This window comes from Lathamus discolor, chromosome 3 (genome assembly GCF_037157495.1).
Source record: "Lathamus discolor isolate bLatDis1 chromosome 3, bLatDis1.hap1, whole genome shotgun sequence".
Classification (NCBI taxonomy): Eukaryota; Metazoa; Chordata; class Aves; order Psittaciformes; family Psittacidae; genus Lathamus; species Lathamus discolor.
Window position 1 is genome coordinate 11,008,433 of NC_088886.1, and position 24,569 is coordinate 11,033,001.

The 24,569-nt window shown below is 56.4% G+C and overlaps 2 protein-coding genes across 5 annotated transcripts; one reads left to right on the forward strand and one right to left on the reverse strand.

Moving 5' to 3' along the window:
- Positions 1-18: 18 nt before the first annotated feature.
- LURAP1 (leucine rich adaptor protein 1) lies at positions 19-6,066 on the reverse strand. The gene is made up of 2 exons (XM_065673444.1): positions 5,798-6,066; positions 19-2,614 (listed from the first exon to the last, which is right to left on the reverse strand). Exons 1-2 carry the CDS (start codon positions 6,005-6,007, stop codon positions 1,925-1,927), a joined length of 900 nt encoding a protein of 299 aa, XP_065529516.1. The 5' UTR covers positions 6,008-6,066; the 3' UTR covers positions 19-1,924.
- On the forward strand, positions 5,037-24,488 carry POMGNT1 (protein O-linked mannose N-acetylglucosaminyltransferase 1 (beta 1,2-)). Of its 4 annotated transcripts, XR_010611415.1 has the most exons (24): positions 6,181-6,287; positions 7,214-7,402; positions 10,814-10,922; positions 11,316-11,431; positions 11,702-11,767; positions 12,210-12,323; positions 12,958-13,075; positions 13,378-13,476; positions 13,971-14,098; positions 14,661-14,731; positions 15,021-15,096; positions 16,520-16,603; positions 16,734-16,775; positions 16,853-16,911; positions 17,028-17,100; positions 17,393-17,521; positions 17,845-17,970; positions 18,130-18,194; positions 18,581-18,625; positions 18,794-18,929; positions 19,410-19,519; positions 19,765-20,775; positions 22,104-22,276; positions 22,955-24,488. XR_010611415.1 is itself a non-coding variant. In XM_065673443.1 (22 exons), exons 2-22 carry the CDS (start codon positions 7,292-7,294, stop codon positions 19,865-19,867), a joined length of 1,980 nt encoding a protein of 659 aa, XP_065529515.1. In that variant the 5' UTR covers positions 5,037-5,358; positions 7,214-7,291; the 3' UTR covers positions 19,868-20,346. The 4 variants fall into 4 exon arrangements, 2 of the variants coding, with proteins under 2 accessions (XP_065529515.1, XP_065529514.1); XR_010611414.1 differs by having other exon boundaries at positions 22,104-24,488; XM_065673443.1 differs by lacking the exons at positions 6,181-6,287; positions 22,104-22,276; positions 22,955-24,488 and adding an exon at positions 5,037-5,358 and having other exon boundaries at positions 19,765-20,346.
- Positions 24,489-24,569: the final 81 nt, after the last annotated feature.

Consider the following 24,569-nt stretch of genomic DNA (forward strand, 5'->3'; position numbering starts at 1 on the left):
AGCACCGACACTGTGACCTGGGAGAAACGCTATCATTTATTAAGCCAGCTATTTTTTTTATGAGAATGATTTAACAGCGCTGGAGGACTTACCCTGTCTCCCCCAGGGACCCTCAGCTGCTTCGTGCATGCAGGGCTAGAAGGGAAGCGGGGGACAGCCAGCCTTGCAGGACATGGTGGCTTAGCAGCAGTGGAGCTACACAGGGAGCCATAAGCTGCTTGTAGGCAATGGCAAGCCAAGCACAGCTGCTTCAGGACAGGCAGATGGGATGCTCACATAGGGCAACCTGGTCTCAGTTTGCTGGGATTCCCCCAAGTCCTCAGCAGGTGCCATCTCCTGGAATTGTGGGTGTTGTTCTGCACTCCATGTCCATCCAGGAAAGCCCTGAGGATCTGCTGGCAAAGGGAGGATGCTCAGGGGTCTCAGTATGGAGTACAGTTTCCACTGAAGGTGCTGCTTCAGAGGCACAAAGCTGAACCTGTCATGTACACAACCACCTTCCTAACCACGGGCAGCTCACGTCTCACATCTAGGGAGAGTCACAGCCAGGTCTTCCCTCTCTCTTGGCCTGCCATTGACATCAGGAGATCATGTCCCCACTCCCACCATGCCAGTAAGGGAAGAGCCAGGCTGTGGCCCACACAAGCAGGGTAACAACAGCATCATGGTGAGAGCAAAGCCATCACAGCACTGAGCACCCATGCACCCATAGCTTATCCAAGCACATGAAAGAGCCCCTCTCCTTGAAGCAGGATGCTCAGGTCCTTCCTGCATCATCTGATGAAGGCAGCAGGCCTGCCCAAGCTCTCATGCAGCTCCAGCTTCAAGCCATGCTCTACAAGCCAGCGAGGGGTGTGCTGGGGGACGCGGTGCATGGACAGTAAAAGGCACGGGCAGAAGCCAAGGCTAAAAGGACAAAGAAGATGTCTCCAAGGCAGGGGCACTGCAAATCCACCCCAGCAGAGAAGCCCCATGTTTCTGGTTGCTGGTAGGGGGTAAAGACCTGGCACCATTCATCACACAGAAGAATCCCAGTCATCACGCCCATCACACTGTGTCAGCAGGAAGCACTCTCTGAGCCTGAGCCCCACAGGCTCTGCCAGGCTGCCCATACACTGCCACATCCCGGGGTTTCCGCAGGACATGGTCCAATAGTGGAAGACAGTCCAGAAACAAACTGGGAGAACTATCTCCATCTCCCACTCATCATATCACCCTTCTCATGTAATCACATTGGGAAGGGAAGTCTGCACCATCATCCTTCCTCCACAGGGTATGGATGAAAGCATTCAAACCAGGCAGGGCTCCACTCACAGAAAAGAGGGTTTTAGCATCCCCCATGTGCTGAGGCCAAGCCCCAGGTGCCCAGGTCAACTCTACCCTGGATGGACACTAACCTTGAAGACAATGATGGGAATGAGCACACCCAACAGGGATGACCTGCTGCTGGCCTTGCCCCACTCCTCACACTGAGCATGCTGGTGCCACCATGGATGAGTGGGAGCATCTCCTGTCCTCTCTGGGCAGCCGGTTTAGAGGAAGGGTTCCCAGGTTTTGCAGATAGAAGGCTGAGGATTAGAGGGGAGAGCTACCACCGCACCAGCTTTTCCCACCAACCCTTCCCTGCCGCCAGCATGAAGGACAACAGAGGAGTGACCAGCCACCTGCAAGCACCACCCCAGGGCAAACGATTAAGCTTATGGGGACCCACCTTATCCCCCCTCTCCCATAAAACTGCTGCAGGGCCAGCACCCCATCCCTTGGGGCTGCATCACCAAGCACTGACAGGGGGTTAGAGGAACAGTGCAGCACCACCAAGCCAGCCTGTCCTCCCTTCTCCAGCCATCCCAGCTCTCCCAGGCAGAGACAAGTGAAGCAGAGCGAGCAGTTGGGAGAGCTGGAGTGGTAAGGGCGAAGCCATGGGCTACAAGAACGTCACATCATCCTGAGACTGGAGCCAGCGCCAGTGAGCATCATACTCCAAGTGCAGTTTGCTGTTGAGTTTGCAGTTCTCGAAGTCACCCTCGGCTTTCCGAGCCTTCCCATCCAGGTTCCCCTTCCCCAGCCTCTCCCCAGCCCCTGATGGCACTTTGGTGTCTCTGCCTGGTTCCACAGAGGAGAGCTGCTGGCCCAAATGCCCGTTGGCCACCTGGGGCTCCTTTGCAAACCGGTGATCCTGGGGCAGCCGGGGTGGGGAGACGTCCACATGGGGCCACTCATGCTCTGCTTTGCCCTTCTCTTGCTTTGCCAGACCCCTCTCGGGGTCAATCCTGACCCAATCCTGCTCCGCCCTGACCAGGGCTCTGCCCGATGCGGATGCAGCGGCGCTTTCGGCTGCGTTTTGGGAATACTCATCCATATCATCAGCCAACGTGTCCAGGTAGCTACCAACGGAGATGCTGTCCAGCGGGTCATTGGGGTCCTGCAGGCTGTCCCAGCTGCCCCGCCGCGAGGCTGCCTGGCTCTCCACCAGGCTGTACTGGCTGCTGGCCAGGCTGCTGCAGCGGCTGGTCAGCGTGCTCCGCTCCTCCAGCAGCCACTTCACCGCCTCGATGCCCTCATTCACCACCACCAGCTGCTGCAGGATCTTCACATCAATCGCTCGCAGGTAGGCCTGGTGGGGAGACAGAAAACAGGGGTTTGAGGGGACCAAGACGAGCCCCAGTCCCAGCACACCCTGGCAGAGGTGTCACTGTAGTGGCCACAGGTCTGCTGGGCTGCTTGATGAACAGCCTGGCACTGGGAAACATCCCAGGGGACCCTGTCCAAGACTAAGGGACTCAACCATTGCAACCAATGACTTATGGTGCCTACCACCCACCAGACCCTTCAGGGAAATAAACCCAGAGCACTTATGTCACTGTCTCCTATGGTGACAGGAGGAAGCAGGGAACTGGAGGCACTGGGTGTAGGTCTGAGCCCAGAGCATCCCCCAAGCCCTAGGGGACTGGTGGCAAGGCAAGACCAAGCCTGGGCATTGCTCTGAGCAGGGGTCTGTCTGGACCACCAGCACCTCCCCAGGCTGTTTTGACTGGGTCCCCTCATGCATTTACTTCCCCATTTCTAGGGTCTGATCCAAGCCTGGTGACAACATGACAGGATCTGGAGCCTGAGATCCAAATCGTTCCCAAAACAGAGGAGAACGGTGGAGTGGAACAGTCACCGCTGACCACACCGCTTCCCTCACCGACTCCTGCCCCTCCAAGCCTTTGCAAAGCTTCGGTTGCTGCAGAAACATCTGTTTTCCTAACGGAAAGCCCCGCGTGCCAAGACATTCCTGTCTGTGTGATACTGGCTGCCGAAAGCCACTGGATTTCCCCTGCGCAGGACACAAATATTTTGCCAGGAGGGGGAATAAGATGGCAGTGGTGGGAGAGAAACCCATTGCCAGGACAGGTACCGGCAGCCTGGGAGCTGCGGATGCCCACAGGCTGGTTCACAAACACACTCTGTCCCCAGCACCAGGAAGCTGGGATGGAAGTCAGAGTTGCCCCACAGGATCATTTCTAAGCACAGCACCCGGTCCCCAGCATCCGGTACCCCCAGAGCCACCCGCCTGCCCTCGGGTGACCCCGCCGGTCTCTTGAGACCCCCCATCTCCGGTCCCACAGTGAGCACAGCAACAAAAGCACCCGAGGAAGGAGCCTGGGAAAACTCCAGCCGGGATTCTAGCACGTGATGCCTCTCAGTCCAGAGGACACAAAAAAAAGGGCAATGATTTGTAGAGACCCAACACAAATCCGCCATCCCCTCCCCGTGCTCCGCAAGCTGGATTTACATGAAAAATAGCAGCGATGTGCCCGGACTGGGGCAGGAGCCAGCACTGGAGTGCAGAAACTTCCTTTCTAGGCAAGTTATTTCCAAAACTGCCTACAATGGACTTTTCTGCACAGGCTGCTGAAGCATCTGGCCTTGGCAGGGAGAAGAGGCGGGAGGAGGAAGGCTGGGAACCCTGATGAGGGGGTTCCCTGGTTTTCTCTGCCTCGCTGCGACAGTGCTGTCAGAGATGCTGGGGAGCCACCCCAAAAGCAGAAGGTGGGAAAACACTCCCCCCTTTCCATACGGTTTGCTGGAAAGAGTTGAGCATAGCTTTGCTGGTACTTTAGGCCAGCCTGACCCATCCCGTTGCACCCCAAGAAACCCCCTCTCCAGCCAGGCAAGAATAATGTGGGAGAAGACTGAGGTCCAGCTGCTCTGTGTTCCTCCAGATGTGGTGATGCAGCACCGCAGCACCAACCTTGTACCAAGGACAGCCATAGCAGGGACCATCACACTCCTCCCAGGGGGGATACGGTCTCGTTCCCCTCCCCAACATACAAGAAACCTGCGGGCACCTTCATCCCTAGGGATGAAACATCCTCCTCAGAGCCAGAGGCAAGTATGGGAATTTGCTGTCTTCCCCTCTCATCACCCACTCCCAGGGCAGCTTCTCCAGGGACCACTGGGATTTGCTGGTCTCTGCTGCTGGCGAGGGGAGATTTTGGTTCTTTTTCATGGGGATGGGGAGATGGGGGAGCCCTCTTCTGGGTTTTGGGCACCCGGGTGCCATTCCCAAGCTGCTGAGCTGGGTGTGAGGTGTCCTTGCTTCTTTCAGGCAACAAGAAGAGCCAGGGCCAAGAAAGGAAAAGGCTTTCTGAGCCAAGGTTAATAACGCACGGCCAAAACCAGGCCCTGCAGACTGAGGGCTGACCCTGCATGCACCTGGGCAGGGCAAACACCATGGCTGCTTCCTCCTCCTCCTCTTCCTCCTCCTCCTCCTCCTCTGAGCAACTCAGGGCCCACAGACCTTTCTCCTCCGGTCAGAGTGCAGCCTGGAAGCTGGCGTGGAGGGAGGATGAAAGCACCGATGGGGAATATGGAATGGGGCAAAGCAGCGGCGCCCCGGGTGGCAGGCAGGGATGCAGGCGTATTTAGGCGGTTTCCCTATGGAAACGATGCTCATTCCCACCCACCCGGCCTGTGTGTGCGCGCGTGGGAGAGTCCCTTCCCCCAGCAGCACTTGAACCCATTGCCCAATCTCGCCACGTTTCCCAGAGGCGCAGGCATCGCCGGTATTTGCTCCCTCCACGGAAAGAGGGAGGCGAGCAAGCTGCCATCGACACTCCCACGATTCCCGGGAAAGGCGGCCGCAGGAGCACAACCCTTTACGAGACACCAGAGAAGCCCCAGCAGGAAGCGAACCCAGGGAAAGCTCCCTGCGATGCTCGTGCCTTGTCACTCCGGGGGTGACACCCGTGGGGGTGGGGGGACCCGCCACCATGCCCTTGGCGAAGGTCCCTGCCCTAAATCCTGATCCCTGGGACACTCCGATGCCCACCAGAGCCAGCGCCTGCGGTGAGGAGGGGAGGCAGGACGGCGGTGAACGAAGGGGTCTGTGAGACCCCAAGTGGGGGGGATGCTGTGTAGATCGGGAAGCAGAGAAAGACGGGGTGAAGAGCTGTTAACACACAGAGGAACAGAAGGGACACCCCAAAATGCGGGCAGGGCGCGGGGCACTATTAGGGGGCTGTCAGGGGGGGCATGGCAGGCAGTTACGCGGAGGGGGTGCAGCTATCCCGGGATGGGGGGAAGGAGGCAATTACTCCGGGAGGCGGGGCACTTACCGGGAGGTCGCAGGCAGTTACCGGGGGATGCAACTATACCGGGGGGGGGCAGGCAGCTACCGAGGGGACCAGTTACCGAGGGGTAAGGGGCAGACATCGCGGGCACAGCGGGCAGCTGGGGGGAGACGCAGCTGCCCATGTGTGCGCAGTGCCGGGGGGGCCGGCAGGCAGTGCCCCGGTGCCGCAGGACTCACCATGTCGAGGCGGAGCGCCCGGAGGCGTTCGGCGAGCGGCAGGCGGGCGCCGCGGGCCGGTGCGGGCGGTGCGGGCGGCGCGGGCGGCGCGGGCGGCGCGGGGGCAGTGTCTGCCCGCAGCCCCCGCAGCAGCCCTGCGGGCGGCCGCCGCCCCAGCTTGGTGGCCAGGTCCCGCAGGTCGGCGGGCAGCGGCTCCCCGCCGCTCTCCATGTGGCCGAGGCGGCGGCGGCGGCGGCCGCGCTGTCACCCGGACCGAGCCGCGGCCCGGCCACGCCCCGCCCCGCCGCGCAGGCCACGCCCCCCGCCTCCACCTGCCCGCACCAGCGAGGTCCGCCGGGCAGCGCAGAGCGGCGCGGGGGGGCGGGGTTAGCGCTGGCCACGCCCCCCTGTCGCCTCTGCGGCGCCGGAAGCGGCGCGGCCCCGCTGGCGCTCGGGGTTCGCGGCACCGCCGGGTCGGGCTCGGGCCGGCCTCGGCCTCCCCGCTTGGACCGTGAGTAGCGTGGGCCGCGTCCCCCGGCTCCGCGCATGGGCCCTTCCCCGTTGCTGCTCCGCTGGGGCCTCCAGCGCCTGGCTCTCCCCTCCCGTCCCCCGCCCGGGGCCCTTCGCGACTCTCCCCCGCTGCCCTGGGTCCCCCCACTCCGCGTGCTTGGGCCGCTCTGCGGTACCCGCCCGGCATCGCCGGGTCCCGGCGCTCTTCCCCCGAGGGTGCCCGAGTCCTCCGTTCCCCTCCCGGCGGCTGCTGGGGGCTCCCCCCGTGCCTGGCCCCGCTGGCGGGGTCTGTGCTCCAGCCAGGCCCCTGGCTTTGCCGGGCCCCTGCATCCCCCCGCCAGGCCCAGCAGACCGCTCGCAGCACGGAGCCTGCACCTGGGCACAGCCTCTCTGCCCCAGGGGTGCTGGGATCTTCAGTGCGATTATGGCCCAGCTCTGGCTCCATGTCTGGGCTATCAGAAGCACCATAGCAGGGATGGTGCTGCTTCATAGCCACCGTGCTGCAAGTGGGGAGGATGCTTCTCACCGGCGACCCTGCAGGCAGATATGGCCAATGATGACACTGTGATGTCTGGTGGTTTGGGGTCTGTCACCAGCTCCTGCCTCTTGGCCACCTTTCCAGAGTGTGGGAGTGGTCCCACTGCACTGCAGTGGCCCCTGTAAGGCGGCCTGGAGCAGAAGTCCTCGCTGTCCCATGGGCTCAAGGGCTTCCCATCACCCTGCTTACAGTCCTCCAGCAGAGCCTGGCCTCCTGGATTGCTCCCTGCAGAGCTGGGGGTGCTTGCAGGTGGGGAGGCTCCATGGGGCTTTTGCTTGTGTTATGTGAGTGCCGTTCATGGCCACTGCTTGTGCCAGGCCCTGTCTGTGCTGGGGAGAGAGTCTGAAAGTACTCACCTCCCTCGCTGTGCTCCCATCCCGTTGTGACAGGTAGCTTCGATGAACATGAGAGCGGAGCAGCACACATCCTGACCCCTGCCCCACACGGCTGTGCCAGCCCCTGTGACTATGGACGAGTGGAAACCCAACCCCGCCGTCAAGCCCCACAAGAAGCGGAGCTGGTATCTTGCCTGGAAGTACAAGCTGATGAACCAGCGCACGCTGCGGAAGCTGTGCCAGGTGAGTCACCCGCAGGCCTGCAGTAGATTAGGAAGGATAATCTGCAGGATTTGTGATCTTATGGAGATGCTGTGTGGATGGAAGTGGGTCTGCTGGCTGTCTGGGTGACCTAACATGCTGGGGAGACATAACTTGTCCCCCAGAATGTTACTTCCAGTGATTTTATGCTCATGCATGGAAGGATCTGACATTTCTAGCAGCAACTTCCAGCTGGAAATGGACCTGTTGGGTGGCTGTGGCAGGAAATACAGTTATCCAAGTGTCCCTGGGAAGCTTTCAGCTAGAAACTTGACTGAATGCTCCCTTTCTGTTTCCAGACCCATGCCAAGTGCTGTAAGGCTCAGCCTGCGGTGGGAAACCACCCTTGCCCCATTTAATTTGCAAATCAGGCCTGGTGTAAGACACAACAGGTGGACAGAGAAAATATGGCTGGGTTAACAGGATCTCGTGCCCCAGAGGCAGCTGGCGTCTGGGAAAGGTGCAGGCTTGGTTGCTTGAGCTGTAAAACTGCTAATCCTCAGCAGTCGGCATCCTGGGGGGTGTCTGGGGGTGTAAGGACTGGAAGGGTTTGGGCCCACAGCAGCGAGCTGCAGGAAAGGGGCTGCTCCTGAGCTGAGCAGAGCTTGTGAGATCTGGCAGCTGATTGCTGTGAGAGGGAGCAGGGAAGGGTTTTGCATGTGCCTGGGAGGACAAAGGCTCCTGAGGGCTCCCTCAGGAATAAAAGGGCTTGGTCCTGCGTCCCCTGGAGTGCTCAGGGACTGGGAATAGGCCAGGTCCTTCAGGCTGGGGGCAATGCACTAGAGCCTGTCTGCTGTCACCTCTCTCCTTTGTGTCACTGCTGTGGCTTAAAACACATGAAAACTGGGCTTAAAATAAGTAAACCGGAGTTGCAGGTGTGAGGCAGCCAGGTCTATAGCAACTGGGCCTCTATCAGCAGCTCTGACCGAGCCAGCCTTGCTAGACTCAGCTGCTGGTCTTGCTTAGTGCTTGGTCACCAGGGCTGGTGCCCCATGTCTCCAGTGCTGACCAGGCTGGAGGCAGGTTGGTAAGTTGGCCTTGCTGCTAGCCACCAGAAGCAGTCTGCCCCTCACTGTGAGCCCAAGGCTCTTATTCTTGCCTATTAAAAGCTTTCTGTGCACAGATCCCAAAGGTGCTCCTAACTCCTGAGTCAACAACAGATCAACAGGCCAAAATGCCATAGTGACAGTTATATTGTCATGTGTCTTATTGCTGGTTTTTCATCTTCCTCAGATACTTCTTGAACCCATTTGGCTGCTTGACAGAGGTAGTAGCTGGCCAGGTAGGACAGGGATCCTGTTAGTGCCTCTCAGCAGGGGCAGGCCTGTGTCTGATCTCAAGCCCATACCACACCTCAGAGAATCAAGAATCCTAGAGCTGAAAAAGGCACTGATTTTTAAGCAGCAAGCTGTTGGGGGCTGAGGGGCAAGAGAATAGTCTCAAAATCACCCATGACATGTCTCGACATCCCCTTGCTGGGAGCCCAGGCTATGAGCAGCCTCCACTAGCCTCTCCCATCTTCTTCCTTGTTAGCTGTGAACTCTGTGCTGAGTCTTGGGGTGCTCCAGGGAGATGCTCCAAACTCAAAGTAGGACCCTGAGCTTGCCTGGTTGAAACTGGAAACCATCCGATGGCTAGGCCAAGGGGCCAGAGTTTTGGGCCATGGATGGATCTGTCAGCAGCGCACGGCAGTTAGATTTGGGTTTCTGTGGTGACTCTACTGTGAGCCGGACGGACCCTCCTGGCCTGGAGCCTGGTGGAGCCCTGCATCAGTGTTAGCTTTGTGGATAATACCTGCTCAGGGCTTTGTGTCTAAAATCCAATGGCAAAGCTTCCTCTTGCAGCATGACTGTCCAGAGCAGCTTTTGAGCTCTGGGCTAGAGCTGTTCCTCAGCCCTAAGGCAGGGCTATAGGTGCTGGGCAGGGACTTTGTCCCTGTGCGAAGCCCCATGGCCACCACATGCTGCTGTCACCTTTTCACCTGGGCCTTCGGTCACAAAGCTCCCTAAAGTAAAGACAAATGGCTTCAGCTGAGGTCTTATCTTTCAGTCCTGCATCCCAGACCAGCACTGCAGCTTCAAGCTTACACCTGCAGGTGGATTATTCTGCAACATGGGATGTTTGTGGTCCAAGTCTTCCTGTGCGGCTCTGCCTCAGAAAAGGCCCCTTTAGCGTGGAGTAGTTTCTGCTTTATGCTGGGTCCAAATACCAGAAAAAAGACTGAAATTGAGCAAGAGAGGAGCAAGGTGCATTTAAATACAGGTGCTTCTCCATCCTCTTGGTCTGGAAGCAGCAAGGCCATGGGGAGTGGTGATGCTTGGGGCGTTCCCGTGGACTGCTCCATAGCCCCTGGACCTTCCTATCGCCCTCTGTTTTGGCATCCATGCAGCTTGCCTTGAAGATTGCAGCAGAGAGGAAGGGGAATTCTTGGAACAAGTCCAGAGGAGGCCACGAGGATGATCGGGGGACTGGAGCACCTCCCGTATGAAGACAGGCTGAGGAAGTTGGGGCTGTTCAGCCTGGAAAAGAGAAGGCTGCGTGGAGACCTCAGAGCAGCCTTCCAGTATCTGAAGGGGGCCTATAGGGATGTTGGGGAGGGACTCTTCGTCAGGGACTGTAGTGACAGGACAAGGGGTAACGGGTTAAAACTTAAACAGGGGAAGTTTAGATTGGATATAAGGAGGAAATTCTTTCCTGTTAGGGTGGTGAGACACTGGAATGGGTTGCCCAGGGAGGTTGTGAGTGCTCCATCCCTGGCGGTGTTCAAGGCCAGGTTGGATGAAGCCTTGGGTGGGATGGTTTAGTGTGAGGTGTCCCTGCCCATGGCAGGGGAGTTGGAACTAGATGATCTTGAGGTCCTTTCCAACCCTAACTATTCTATGATTCTATGACTGTGGCACAGTGTGGTTTCCTTAAGTCAGACCTCAGTTTCTTCCCTTTGCCTTGCTTTAGTTGCACAGCATCTATCCCTGTGAATATGTCCTCTGGTTGCAGAGGGAGAGATGAGAGTAGTGATGCTGCAGGAGAGGCAGAAGTTAAGGTTACTGCGAGAGCTACAGTTCTGAATCGCATGCACAGACCCTCAACCGTGATGCAGTATTTTAACAGGAATCTGCTCACAGATCTGGAAGCAGGGATTTGTTCAAAGTATGTTAATTCTCATGTATCAAGAAGTTGATGCTCTCCAGCTGCTGAAAGTGTTTCAATGTAAGACTTGGTCATCACCTGTATTTCCTTCTCTTTGCCTTTCCCTGGAAGAAAACAGGGGAAATGACAGATAATTATGATCCCTTGCAAGATCTCTTGGTGTGCCGTCCAGCCTCTGCCTAGGAGGTGGGCTGAGTTTGGGGTTGTTACTTACAAGCTGCTAACACAGAGTGTCCTGCTTTGCAGACAGGTGCAGTCCTCTTCCTGCTTGTGACTGTAATTGTGAACATCAAGCTGATCTTGGACACCAGGAGAGCTGCTTATGAGGAGGAAGAGGAGTCTGCGCAGGACTATGGTGAGGGACAGCATCTTGCTTTTCTGTGAAGCAAGAAAACTGGAGGGAGGGAAGTAATTTCTTCAAGTCAGGGCAGATTTTTGACCAGCTACAGCATAAAAGACAGGTCTGTGCATGTAGTTTTAACAAAAATGAATAGAAAATGTTGTTCCCATTCTATTTACTCAGCTTCAGCACGTTTGGCTGCAGACATCTATGTGGGGATAGCTGGGGCCAGACCTGTTGCCATTTTGTATTTCCCTTAACTGTTGTCCTTGTGCATTCTAACCCGTGGTTTATTGGGCTAGGATACGTGGTGGGCATGACCTTCTGGAGGCTTGTCTGTGCTAGCGCCAAGCATGAACAAGCTAGAGGTGCCTTGGCTGATTGAGACTGTGCATTTCCCCTCTGTAGATGATGAGATGCTGAATGTGGAGGTCCCTAGGCACCCTGTCAGCAACAAAAAGGTCTTGGATGTCGAGGTGTACTCCAGCAGGTCAAAGGTCTATGTGGCTGTGGATGGGACAACGGTGAGTTATAGGTGCTGGCTGAGCAGAGGGTGGCTATTGCTGAATGAGTGAAGCCTCAAGCAGCCTGTGGTGAGAGCACTTTAGTGGTGGTCAAGACAGGACTCTGGAGGTGCTGCCTTGTGTTGCCTTCTACTCTGACATCCATCACTGCCATCAGCAAAGACAAAATGTCACAGCAGAAAGAACTGCTTCTTCTCTGGGAGCTCTGCTGTGGTGAATGGGCAGGTAATAGGTCTTGGCATATGATTCTCATCACTTCTCCACTTGCAGGTCCTGGAAGATGAGGCTCGGGAGCAGGGGAGAGGGATTCACGTCATCGTCTTAAATCAGGCTACGGTAAAGCAGCATCCCTGTGTGTCTGCATTTGTCTGTATTACTGGGCACTGTTTGTCCTTGCTCTTTAACTGCTGGGTGCAGGAGGCAAAGTGCAGCCAGGAGAGAAGCTCCTAAATGCTTGTTTGTCTTCACTTGCCAGAGCAAGACACAGTCAACCAAATAGTCCCTGCAGTGTTTCTCTTGTGCTTCTCTGGCTGTCCGGGGGAAGCAGGCAGGAGAGGAGTTGTGAGGTTGTGTAGTGCTGTCCTATGGACCTCATTGCACTTCCTGTCGTGTGTGAAGCCCCAAGGGCTGAGCTTCCTTGGGGACTAAATTCTTGGCATACCAGAAAAGTAACTCATTGTGTTACTTAGGAACTGAGGCTTCCAGGACGGATTTCCATAACATTGCATGTGCTGCCCCTATACCATTTAAGATGCATCTGACGTTTGAATACCAACAGGGTCATGTGATGGCCAAGAGGGTCTTTGACACCTATTCTCCCCATGAAGATGAAGCCATGGTACTTTTCCTTAACATGGTTGCCCGGGGCCGGATCCTGATCTTCACCATTAAGGTATGTGGCCTTAGTGTCAAAAGAAAAAGTCATCTTGAGTCAGGGTGCCCTAAAGCTTATCTGGGTAGTTGTCTCCTGAATGTTGTCAGGCGTTCCCAGGGCTAAATGTCACATCCTCACTGGGCTAAGCCTCCCTGGCTGGATCACCTCCTATGTCCTCTTGCTCCCCCTTGCTACTTGCAGGTATTGCTGTGTGCTCAGTAAGGCAGGACAGCAAAACGCTGTTGTGTGAGAGCCTGCAGCAATACACAAAGGTTAGGTGGAGAATGGGCATGAGGAAGTATAAGGATATGGTGGAACCCTTCTGGATCTAGACAGCTGTGTGAGCAGTACTGTACTGCTTCAGGGTTTCAGGTGTAGCTGTGTGAAGTGTTGCTGAACAAATGGCTCTGTTTGAGAACAATCTGGTCTTGAGGAAGCAGAAGTCTGCAACTACTCTGACCTCCCTGTGGGTCATGGCAAAGCCACAGTTAGATTTAGTGACACAGAGACCTTAGCAACCTGCTCGTGAAGGTTTCTGGTTCAGAGGGTTCAGGGGTAGGAGTGGTCTCTATACCTCTTTAGTGTTCATAGGAGACTTTCCTTGTCTGCATCAGGAGCCAGGCCTCAGCTGCAGGGTTGTGTTTTGTTCCAGGATGAAGGCTCCTTTCACCTCAAGGACACAGCCAAGAATGTCCTGAAAAGCCTGGGGAGCCAAGTTGCACCATTCCTGAGCTGGAGAGATATGTGGACATTTGTGGGGAAGAAGGGAGGTGAGTCTTGCACAGACTGGGAGAGCATACATGGCTCCTTATGGTGGGAGAAGCCAGGTGAAGACAAACCCAGATCATCTCCAACATGATGTAAGAGCAGCGAACAAGTCACAGAGAGTGGCAACTCTGTTTGTGGGGGGGTGAGGGTGGGGAAGGAGACGGAGCATGTCCCTTCAGCAGCTCACCACAGGCCAATGCGAAAAGGTGCCAAGCTGCCACCCCAAGCTACAGCCCTTGTTCATGCCCTGACACAACGGGGATGGGCCCTTGCAGACAGTCCTGACCCTGTGTCCCTGCTCCAGGTGAAGTATATGGGGAGAAGCACGCCAAGTCGCCTGCCCTATCAACGTGGGGTGACCCTGTACTGCTGAAGACAGAAGTTCATCTGACATCTGTGGAAGGTAGGAAGCAAGATCTCCATGGTGCCAGGTATCTCAGGAAGATGCCTGCCTGCTGCTCTTGATGGTTTTGAGTCAAAGCTGTGGGTCTGTTAGCAAGATCCCAGGATGTATGTAAGGGTGTTTGAGATGGGGATGGTAATTTTTAAAATGAGGCCAGCTTTCCTTCTTCAGGCTTCCATGGCCATTCCAGGCGTGGCTGTTGAGAAAGGTGAGGATGGGGAAGCAGGGACATGGTCCGGCTGTTTGTCCCATGTTCAAACCAGGCCTGGTCCAGTCTTTTCTGACTGTTGGTCTTGCACAGGGCCCATTGCTGCTCAGAGAGGCCGTATGATGGGGAAGGCTTCTGAATGGCTCCTGGGGTTATATCTGGCATCTGGCATGAACAAGCAACAAGTGTTGCTTAGGGAGAGCCATGCGTGTGGCAGTGCAGCCTGGAGCACACAAGGTGAGGTCATGGGGATGAGCAGTCTGTGTTTTCTCTTTGATGCTCCTAGATGCTGAGTGCCATTGGCCTGACACAGAGTTGAACCGCCGCAGGAAGAGGTTCTGCAGCAAAGTAGAAGGTTATGGCAGTGTCTGCAGCTGCAAAGACCCCACACCCATTGAGTTCAACCCTGATCCTGTGAGTGCAGGGGCAGAGTATTCAGGGAGGGCAGGGATGGACCAGGTGTGTTTGCAGCTCAGTTGCAGAGCCCTGCCCTTAAATACCAGCTAAATGGTGCAAACTGAGCCTGGGCAAGCCCTTAGCACTAGCAAAGGTAAGGTGAATACAAAATACATGTGGTTGGGTCATGCTGGGGAAGGGGAGTTTGCTTGCCCTATGTCTGGCCTGAGCTCCCAGAGCACCGTGGCTCTAAGGACATCAGTGTAGGCCTCTACTTTTGGAGACGAAGCAGCTGTTATGGCCTTTGGACTGTCCTTGGCACAGTGATGAAGGGTTTGGACAAAGGTCTCCAGGTGGATGCAAGCTGGGATTTGGCAGCTGAGTCTGAGATGGGGTGAGGGAGGGAAGCTGACAGGGTCTCCAGCAGTGCTAAGTGGAATCCTGGTTGTTGGTGTGGTCCTGAGCCAGGGGGTAGGACTGTGCTGATCCCTACCCCATGAATCCTGCTCTCAGTGGCATAGGATCATTTAGGTTGGCGTGACCTTCTTCAGCCCCCCTCACACACATTGTTCTCTTCCAGCTCAAAGACAATAAAGTCTTTGATGTGCCTGTAGCTGTTATTGCAGGGAACCGCCCCAACTACCTGTACAGGTAAGCACTTCCAGGGGACACAGCTGCTCTGCTCTGTGCCACCAGGCATAGCCCAGGCTCTCCCCTTTGTCCGGCTGGCAGGATCCAGCCTCCTCCCAGGGTTGCATGGGGAGACCTGTTTGAACAGCTCCCAGGGTTCTTTGCCATGGGAAAGGGAAGAGCCCTGGGGTAATAGAACCTATTTCCTAATCATGCATATTTCCCCTATCCCAAGGGATCCATAATCCTGTGCTGAATGGCCTGGGCCCACTAGGCTGCGTTGTGCTCAGGCCCCTTGATCTCTCCCTAGGATGCTGCGCTCCTTGCTGTCGGCTCAGGGAGTCAATCCACAGATGATCACAGTCTTCATTGATGGGTACTATGAGGTGAGAGCACTCTAAGAAGTCCCTGTAGCCAGGTCCTTGGTTCCACAGCTGGGAGTATGTGGTGCTGGCCTAGTCTTCAGTGAGTGGCAGGCAATGAGCCTCTTCACCCTTCCTCCTGCTCTGGGTCACACTGCTCCTCACACACTCCTGCACAGTCAGCTTAGCCAAGCCCTGAGTGTGGATAAAGCTGCCTTGGCCTTTTCCAAAGCCCAGGATTGACATCCCCATGTCAGAAATGGGCTGGTTTACAGGAATGAGGTGGTCTTGCTGGGCTCTTCACATCCCCTTTTCTCACTTGATGAGTATCACCAGCCCTTTGAGCAGGTCTGGGTGTAACACCTTGTGTCCAGCTCCCTCACATGAAGTGGAGGAAACCAGTCCAGCCATGCCTGTCCAGCTCCACTCAGTGAGAGGTGAGGAGACCCAGAACAGTCCGTTTTCATAAGGGTCATGAAAGCTGAAGCTAGGTAAAGGAGAACCGGCACTTTAGAGGGCAATGACCTTCCTGCCAGCTCAACCTTATAAAGCCCTGGAGGATCCCACTGCAATCTGGTGCTCTAGCAATGGGATATGCTCTGGGACGGGCATGTGGGACCTTAGTAGGCCTCAGGAGTTTGCTAGCCCTCATCTCTGCAGCAGCCCATCTGGTTGCCTTGTGATGGAGATGGGGAAGGGAACAGGCTTGTTCCCTTGCAGGCATCTCCCACCACTGCCAGGTTGTGGGGCTGGGGGAGCTGTCTTGTTTATGCAGGCTCTTGCTGCAGCACATCAGAGTGGTTAAAGATAGCAGCATCCATTGCCATGGCAACTGGAGCAGCATCCCTCAGCTATGAGGGGGCAGCCATGCTGCCATGGTGGATGCCAGGGAAAGGCTGGTGCAATGGGAGATCCTTCTGTTGTGGCTAGGAGGTGGGATGGACAATAAGGGGATAGAGAAGGCCTTGATGTGGCCTTCTTAGGGTAGAGATGTCAGCCCAAATGTGATTACTTCTAACCCCAGTGCAGATAGGTCTCTTTCTTGGCAACTGTGAGAGAAAATGAAGTTGACTGTGGTCTTGACATTAAGCATCTAGTATGTGTTCCGGCCTACACCTGTTTTCTTTCTGCATTGTCAGTGGGGGACTGGGAACTTTAGGGCCTCAGATATTCTTGGATACAACTTCGGGTTTGCAGACTATCAGGGCTAATAGAAACTCATGGCAGTACTTAAGACTGAAGGGCCAAGAGAGTTGGGTGAGTTCCTTGTTGTGGGGTCAAGAGCACAGCATCATTTTAAGCCTCACTTGTCCCCAGGAAGGTACAGCCACATGCAGGACATCCCACAGGCATATTCTTCTTGTCCCAGGGAGCTGACACAGGCAGAGGGTGGGGGGGATGTTTCCAGACCCACACATTTGATGAGCTTTGTACCTTGCCATTGCAGGAGCCGATGGATGTCGTGGAGCTGTTTGGCCTCTCAGGAATCCAGCACACTCCCATCAGCATTAAAAATGCCAGAGTTTCTCAGGTGAGAGACTTCCCAGACCCTGGAAGAGTTATTTCCTGGGGTCTGGGATAGCATTTGAGGGAGACTGGTTCACCCCTGCATCGGTGCCAGGTTGATGGTAACCCGGGCAACGATCTGTCTTTTCTTGTAGCACTACAAAGCCAGTCTGACTGCAACCTTCAACCTGTTCCCGGTGAGTGAGACCTCTGCCCTGACTAGCTGCTCTGTCCTGTTCCTCTCCATCCTTCTCACATTCTCCTTCCCCTACAGGATGCTAAATTTGCTGTGGTTCTGGAGGAAGACCTTGACATTTCTGTTGACTTCTTCAGGTAAAGCTGTGGGTCCCTGTTTGGGTAGGGCATTTCCTAAAAGCTCTCTGACTGCTCAGGAGAGGCCAGATTCCTGCCATGCTGTTTGACCAGGGACTGGGTAACTTTTTCCTCAGCTTTCTGAGCCAGTCCATACACCTTCTGGAGGAGGATGAGAGCCTGTACTGTATCTCAGCTTGGAACGACCAGGTGGGTCAGGGAAGGATGGTGGAGCAGGGACCCCTCTGCCTTGTGTTGTTCCCATGTTAGGCTGGGGTCCAAGCTCCCTTCGAAACCAGGTTGTTCCCCCACTATCATCCTAAGTGGGTCTGTCTCCCCAGCCCTGGTCTGTTCAGAAGTGCCCTGCAAATCATCCTGTCCTAGCCTTCCCAGTGGCTGTCCCTTGCTCTCCATGCTGAGAGCCTCAATGGAACAAGATGCATTCTTTTTTGGTGGGGTAGAGGTGTATTCAGGGTGCTGAATGCTTCCCATAACATCACAGGGCTATGAGCACACAGCTGAGGACCCCTCGCTCCTGTACCGTGTGGAGACCATGCCAGGCTTGGGCTGGGTGCTCCGGAAGAGCCTGTACAAGGATGAGCTGGAGCCAAAGTGGCCAACCCCTGAGAAGGTGAGTGCCTTAGAGGGAGCCTCTCTTATGCATCCCCATCTCTGCTCATCAGCAGTCTCTGATCATCATCCACATCCTGTGGGTACAGCTCTTGAAAGGCCCCTGGCTCTCCCTGAGCTTCTGCTGGGAAGGATGCCCAGCAGAATGGATCTGGGAAAGACAGCAAGTTGAGGACCACATAACCAGACACAGACGTGGCTGGAACAGCCCAGGCAGGCTGGAGCCAAAGGGGCTGGAGCTGGTGTGGGCAGCTAGAGAGGTCCCTGGATGGCCACACTACCAAGTTATGACCCCAAGCTTGAGTGGCAGTTTTTCCTCCCCAGCTCTGGGACTGGGACATGTGGATGCGGATGCCTGAGCAGCGGAAAGGCCGGGAGTGCATCATCCCCGACATCTCGCGCTCCTACCACTTTGGCATCGTGGGGCTCAACATGAACGGCTACTTCCATGTGAGTGACCTCCCTCAGCCCCCAAGCCTTATCCTGGTGCTGAGCTCTGACTTGGTCACCTTTCCAGGTAGCAGGGATGCTTGAGGTGACCTCCGAGTACCGCTGACTCCTGACCGAGCCCTGTTTTCCTTCCTTCCCTCCCCTTTCTCTTCCTCCCAGGAAGCCTATTTCAAGAAGCACAAGTTCAACACAGTTCCAAATGTCCAGCTTAAAAATGTGGAGAGGTGAGTGCTGGTCAGAATGAAATCTGGATGAAACAGTTGCTTGATCTGACCCTTGTCCGCTTGTGCTGGGAATGTGTCCCTCCTTTCTGGAAGAACAGCCATAACCTCCAGCCCCAGCACACCGGCCTCCACTGGGGAATCTTTGCAATGGTTTTTGTGAGCTCAGGTTCAGCTATGGTGTGCTCCGAGGGACATGTTGAAGGGTCATGTTTTTGCTGCCACATCCTCCAGGATGCATGGCAGTCCCTGCTCTCCATTTGTTGGTTCCAACCTGCCTTTTAATGTTACGCTGGGTCAGTCTTAAATTTGGATCTTCTTGGGATATTCTGTGCTTATCAAACTGTCTGACTCTGCCCTTATCTTTGTGTTCTCTCCTCCTCCAACAGCTTGAGGAAGGATGCCTATGAGACTGAAATTCATCGGCTCCTGGGGTATGTGCCTGCAGGAAGGTTGGGAGACACTGGGTAAACTAACCAGGACAGAAGAAAGAGGGGAGGTGGCCCTGGCAGCCCCAGCTGCTGCTTGCCTGTCTGAAGTACTCTGCAGTGGGGATAGGGAGGAGGTGGGATACCTTCTCACTCCCTGTTCTGTGTCTGCAGTGAGGCTGAGGTTTTGGACCACAGCAAGAACCCCTGTGAGGACTCCTTTGTGCCCGACACCGAGGGCAGGGTCTACGTCATGTTCATCAAGATGGAGCAGGAAGCAGATTTCACCACCTGGACTCAGCTTGCCAAGGTGAACCCCTTGACATGGCCCATCTGAACCCCTGCATTGGTCTTGACATCACTGGGAAACATCTGGCTGTTGTTTTGGGGTTTGCCCATGAAATGGGTGCAGCTCAGCAAATAGACTCTTGCTGTCAGGGTGATGCAGAAGCTCTTGGTGTTTACAGAAGGCACTGGGTCATCCAAGGCAGATGCTTGTCTCAGTGGAGAAGTCTTACGACCTCCCTGTGTGTGATAGCAACTGGTCTGGTAGTTCCCATCAGTTTCCTGGAAGTGATGATCAAACCCTATGTCCTAAGGAAGGGATGGGAGCAGGTCCCCCCTTTCCTGCTGCTGATGGTGGCTGATGGGGTGCTGCCCTGTGCCACCCCAATTAAGGGGGTCAGCCCTCTCTGCTGTGTCTCAATGAGGGTGGGGGTGGTGGCTTTTCCCTGGCCTTGGTGCCTGTCCCCAGGCTCTGATGCTTCTGCCTCCCTCCCCACCATCCCAGTGCCTCCACATCTGGGACCTGGACGTCCGTGGAAACCACAAGGGGCTGTGGCGGCTCTTCCGCAAGAAGAACCACTTCCTCGTGGTGGGGGTCCCTGCCTCCCCCTACTCGTGAGTATCAGGGCATGGCACCCTGGGTAATGTCCCCATCCTCATGGCTCTGTCCCCTGTCCAGTGCATCCTGGGGCATACCACCCTCCTTCTTAACCAGTGTGGTGGGAGGGGACAGGGTACATGCCCAGGGCTGAAGGATGCCCCAGTGGGAAGATCATGCCAGGAAGCAGTGCTATTGGGAGCTGGGATCCTGAGGGGGACCAGCGCCCCTGCCCACTCCCATCCAGCCTTCTCACCTGCAGGTCCAAGAAGCCCTCATCGGTGACACCAATCTACATGGAGCCCCCCGCCAAGGAGGAGGGGGCAGTGGCAGTGCCAGCAGTTGCTGCAGCAGAGCAGACGTGAGACTGGCAGTGGGGAAGCGAAGGGGACCAGGGGAAGCCAGAGACCCCCATGGTGCAGAGTCAGAGTCGGAGGCAGTTCTCAGAGGCTGGTGACTGGACACACGCTCCCGTTTCAGGCTGCAAAATGAGATCTTGGGTTCCCTCCAGCCCCCCGTTGTGGTCTCCCCGCTCTCCCTCGCAGGGGATGGGGATTCCTCCCTGTAGATATGCCACCCCCATCCCAGGAACTTCCTTTTTTTAACACGGACTACTAACGCTGCTCCCTGTGCCCCCTGGCTGGGCAAGGCTGGAGGAAGGAGATGCTCAATTGCAGACTGGAGGGGGCCTCAAGAAATGCCTCAGCTTCCCATTTTGGTCCTCAAGTCCTGAGAAGGCAGCATGCTCATGTGCAAGTGCTGCAGTGTATCAGCTGGGTGCTATTTATTAACTCTTGCCTGGCTGGTTCTGTGCCCAGAGGTGAAGAGGAGATCTTCCAGCGTCTCTTCTGTCTCCTGCGTGATGGATGCGCCTTGAAGACTGCGTGCTGGGTTGGGCATCTCCCCGCACACTGATTTTGCTTCTTGGGCTGCAGCAGCTGGTGCAGCCCAGCTCATGGCAAAAGGGAAATGCTGAAAAGGAGCTGAATTTACTTTGGGAATGAAGGGACAGCCCATACCCAGCACGAGGAGCTGTCAGGTGCCCGTTTCCTTGCTCCGCAGCTGTTGGAGCTGGAGGTGGCTGTAGATGGAAGTGGACCAGGCTCTGTGCTGCGGCTCAGACTGTCCTCACCCACCATCTCTGGGGGGAGCAGCCCTGTCCCTCGACTTGTGGGAGAGGGGGTGAAAGTGCCTTGGATTGTGAGATGTGAGCAGACACAATCGCACCCTCTCCTTTGGATGGAGAGATGCTCCTTGATGGACCTTCCCTATGGTACTGTACCCTGTCTCTCCCTGTTCCCTGGCCAGGTACCCCCATCATTTGCTGAAGGCAGAGGGGGTTTCTTCTGAATCCCTGCCCTTATCTTGGTACGTTGAGGTGAGCCAGAATGGGCACCCTGGCTCTCTTGCTGTGGTACACCCCTCATGCAGAGGAAGGGGGGGTCCCTGTTCCCCCTCCTGTGCCTTAGGAAGGACCCCAGAGCCCCCTCCCATCCCCAGCCACTTGGTACTAATGTGCGTCCCCCTGCTAGGGACAGCCCTGGTCCTCTTGCTCAGTACACCTGTATGTCTCACCCGTGCAGCAAGAGACCTCTGCCCAGTCCCCCAGCACTGGGCAGGGATGCTACGCTCTGGCTTGCCCTTGGGAGGAGGATTTGCTGCTCAGCCCTTTCCCTGTGGTCGCGGGGGCTCTTCCCTTTCGTTTTCTCACTGTGAACTGAGCATCGAGGTCTACACTACACTAACTTATTTATTTATTGCTTGTGGGAAGGGGAGGATAGCAGGAAAGCAGCGTGGGGAGCTGGCAGCCCCCAGCCTGCGCAGGGGCAGTCATGGGAGGTTTGGCTTTTGTCCCCAGCTCCAACTTCTGTTCCCTTCCTTCCTCCCTTGCCCAGCATAGGGATGAATAGTTGTGAACCCAAGAAATCTGCTTCTGTGTGGCCAAAATGAGCCTTGTGTGGACACAGCACAGGTCAAGCATGACCCAGCAGCAGGGATGGATGCAGGAAGGGGAACAGGAGGGTGCAGGGTGGCACCTTGGGACTGCGGTACTGGGTCTAACCCTGTCCTCTGCCACCACCAGCACTGCCCTTGGCTGGGGCTCTGCTCTGGCAGCATGGGTAGAGCAGGTCCTTTCAGCACAACAGGAAAGGGACAGGCTTCTTCCCAGGGAAAGCAGCTTGCTCCCCATACCCTGCTTTGGGTGCTGCTTCTGCAGCTCTCCGCCATGATGCCCTTTCTTCAGCATCTCTGTTCCCAAGGCCCAGTTTCCCTCCCTGAAACTAAATGCACCCCCTTTCCCTTCTCTCTGGCAGGGCTCAGGCTTGCCTTCCTCTTCGCTCCTCCTGGAGCTGGGAAGAGTGGTCCCATGGATAGGGAATGGCTAAACCCAAGCTCCCCTGCAGCAGCCAGGGGCTGGGGCTCCCTGCTCTCAGCAACAGCAGGAGTTGACTGGTGGGCTTCAAGATCCCCCTTCTCCACTGGTGCTGTTCTCCATCCTTCCCTGTTCTCCCAGTAAGGCTCTGGTGTGGTGGCCATGGTGGGGCTGGGAGCGTGGGCATCCCGGGGCTTGCTGCTTTCTGAATTGAATTATTTTTTCAGGAGTAAACATTGCAAAGCTGTTGAGCCTCGTGTGTTCCATCCCTGCCCTCTGCGTGGCCCAGGGCTCGGCTCCCTGTCCTCTGGTGTCCCCTGGGCTCCTGGTGGCCCAGGGCTGTGCCAGCAGAGGTCCTCCAAGACGTGCTGTGCTGGATCGGAGCAGTTGGCTGGCACAGGTTTGTGAGCTGTTTCCTCCTTGGGCTTTATCACTTCTGTCTTCAGACCAGCTGCCTGAGGACCTGCTTGGCATAAGCAGCCCCTGTGCTACCCCAGCGCCTCCAGCTGCTTTCCCCTGAGAGTCTTGTGGCCCTTGGCTCTAGGTTTGGTGTACCCTTGGTTGGCAGCAGGGTGAAGTGACTGCTTGTCCTACTGTGGGGAGCAGGGAGCAGCCAGCCCTGGCGCTTGTACCCCACCATCCAGCAAGCTGAGCCCCACGGGGCTGAGCTGCAGTTCTCCCCTCTCTGGTGCGTTTGGGTTTCTTTCCTTTTGCAGTAAGAACCCCCTGCCCTGTGGCACAGCAGAAGGAAGGGATGTCATAGCCAGAGGGGACAGGGCCCTTGTCATTAGACCCGCAACTGGAGCTGAGACCTGACAATTCAGGTCATGCCACACCAGGGCCGGCCCCCTCCCCTGCTCCGGAGTTGTTCAACCCTACCTCATTGTGGCAGGGATGGCAAAGGCTGCAGGAGGGACCTCCAGCACAACCACCTCTGCAGGGCAGCAGCTTTGCTCCTTCCCATGGGATGGGTGCAGGCAGGGGTGAAGTGAAGCCAAGCGAGGAGCAGGCTTGGTCCTGCTATGAGAACAAAGCCTTGGAACCCTCTGGGTCAGCTCTGTGTGGGTGACTTTTGCAGGCAGCCCAGGAGATCACCCCAGATTTCTGCCCCTATGGGGCAGGGAGCCCTGGGAGAGCTGGGGTGCACCCACTTCTGGGGCAGAGACTACAGGACTCAAACAAAACCACAATGGAAGAGCATCAGCCACCAGCACGGACCGGCCGCAACCTGCATCCCAGACCAGCTGCCTCCTGCTCCCTGCAGCCAGGCTGGGCTTCTTCCTGAGGTGACGCCACGTCCCTGGGACCAGGCACAGCTTTCAAGGGGAGCATCCCCTTGCCAGAGCCTTTCTGCCCAGCCCTAGGGGCTTTGCTTGGCACTGCCAAGTGAATCTCACCTCCTGCCAGCATCCACGTCCACCTTCTGCTGAGGCAAGGCGCTGTGGCGCTGAGCCCCTGCCAGGGTGCTGTGACTGATGCCTATGGGTGATGTGGGCTGAGGTTCGAGACCCACCACTTCGTGTCCACCTCGAGGAGCTAGTATTTACAGTAGTTTCTTCCCAAAATGGGGTGATGATGCTAAAAGCAGGTTAACCCCCTTGAAGGGGAGTGCCTGCAGCAGGCTGACGGAGAGCTTCAGCACATTACCCCCTGGGTGGTGACGATGCAAAGATTCATTGCCTGAAAGGGCTTAGGCCTGGGGAGCTTGTTTGAAGAGCCAGGTCCCTCCTCATCCTGCCTTTTCTCAGGGTCCTACTCACTTCCCAGCTCAGTCCACTGCCAGTCCGGCTGTCCAGGAGCTGGCTGGACAATTATCCCATCGCCTGCCCTCCCTGGGAAGGCCAACTTGCCATCTCCCATGGCGGCACGGTTTAGGCTTAGCCCCGTGCGGCACCAGCTGGAGCATACGCTGCCTGCGCTGTGGGTTCCCAGCTCTCCCTTGCCCCCCGCAGCCCGGCCTCCTGGCTTTGTGCAGCCACACAAAAGAGAACCTGTCCGGGCTGCTCCGCTTCCCGGGAGCTGGCTGATAATTAAACAAAGGCAAAACAGCCTTGGCACGAAACTTGACCTTTCCGGGGCTCGGGGGAGGAGGGGAACGTTGCATGAATTCTGGCCAGGGTTATTTTTATGCATTATGCTTTTTCAGTGGGGATCTCTGTGCTGGAGGGGCAGGGAGTGCCTAACTCCGATGATGGGCTGTGATGTGGGAGACAAAGTCCATGCTGGGCCTTCCCATGGCACATCCATCCCTCCGTGCCCCACAGATGGAGGGAAGCACCCTCCAGCCGCTGTCCTCCAGGATAGCAGCCAAGGTCCTGTGGGATGGAGGGATCTCCATGCTTAGGGTGTGCTGGCCCTGTCCCCATCACTGTGCGGGAGGAGGCAGTGATGCTGTGCCCAGGCCACCTCCATCCGGCTCAGGGTGCTGATCCCCAGGCAGCACCTTCTGTGTTATAAAGAGCCCTCTAATACCAAGGTGCCCAAGGGGCTCTGCCTGGCTTCTCCCCTTGTCCCTGGCTGTGCAGCCCATCCCTGTCCCTCCCTGTCCCCATCCCCTGCTGCCACCTCCTGTGCCTGCACCTAACAAAGCCCAGTGGCAAATTAGTCTTCAACAGCGTGCCTGTGATGGTTATTACGCCGTGTCCTGCTTGGCACCACGTTAATGATTAACCCCTCACGTTCAATGTCAGCTC

Coding starts and splice junctions, on each gene's coding strand:
- LURAP1 (XM_065673444.1), bottom strand. CDS start 6,007: ATGGAGAGCGGCGGGGAGCCGCTGCCCGCCGACCTGCGGGACCTGGCC. Junction 2,615..5,797: donor GGGCGCTCCGCCTCGACATG/GTGAGTCCTGCG, acceptor TCTCCCCACCAG/GCCTACCTGCGAGCGATTGA.
- POMGNT1 (XM_065673443.1), top strand. CDS start 7,292: ATGGACGAGTGGAAACCCAACCCCGCCGTCAAGCCCCACAAGAAGCGG. Junction 14,099..14,660: donor TTGAGTTCAACCCTGATCCT/GTGAGTGCAGGG, acceptor GTTCTCTTCCAG/CTCAAAGACAATAAAGTCTT. Junction 17,522..17,844: donor AGTGGCCAACCCCTGAGAAG/GTGAGTGCCTTA, acceptor TTTCCTCCCCAG/CTCTGGGACTGGGACATGTG.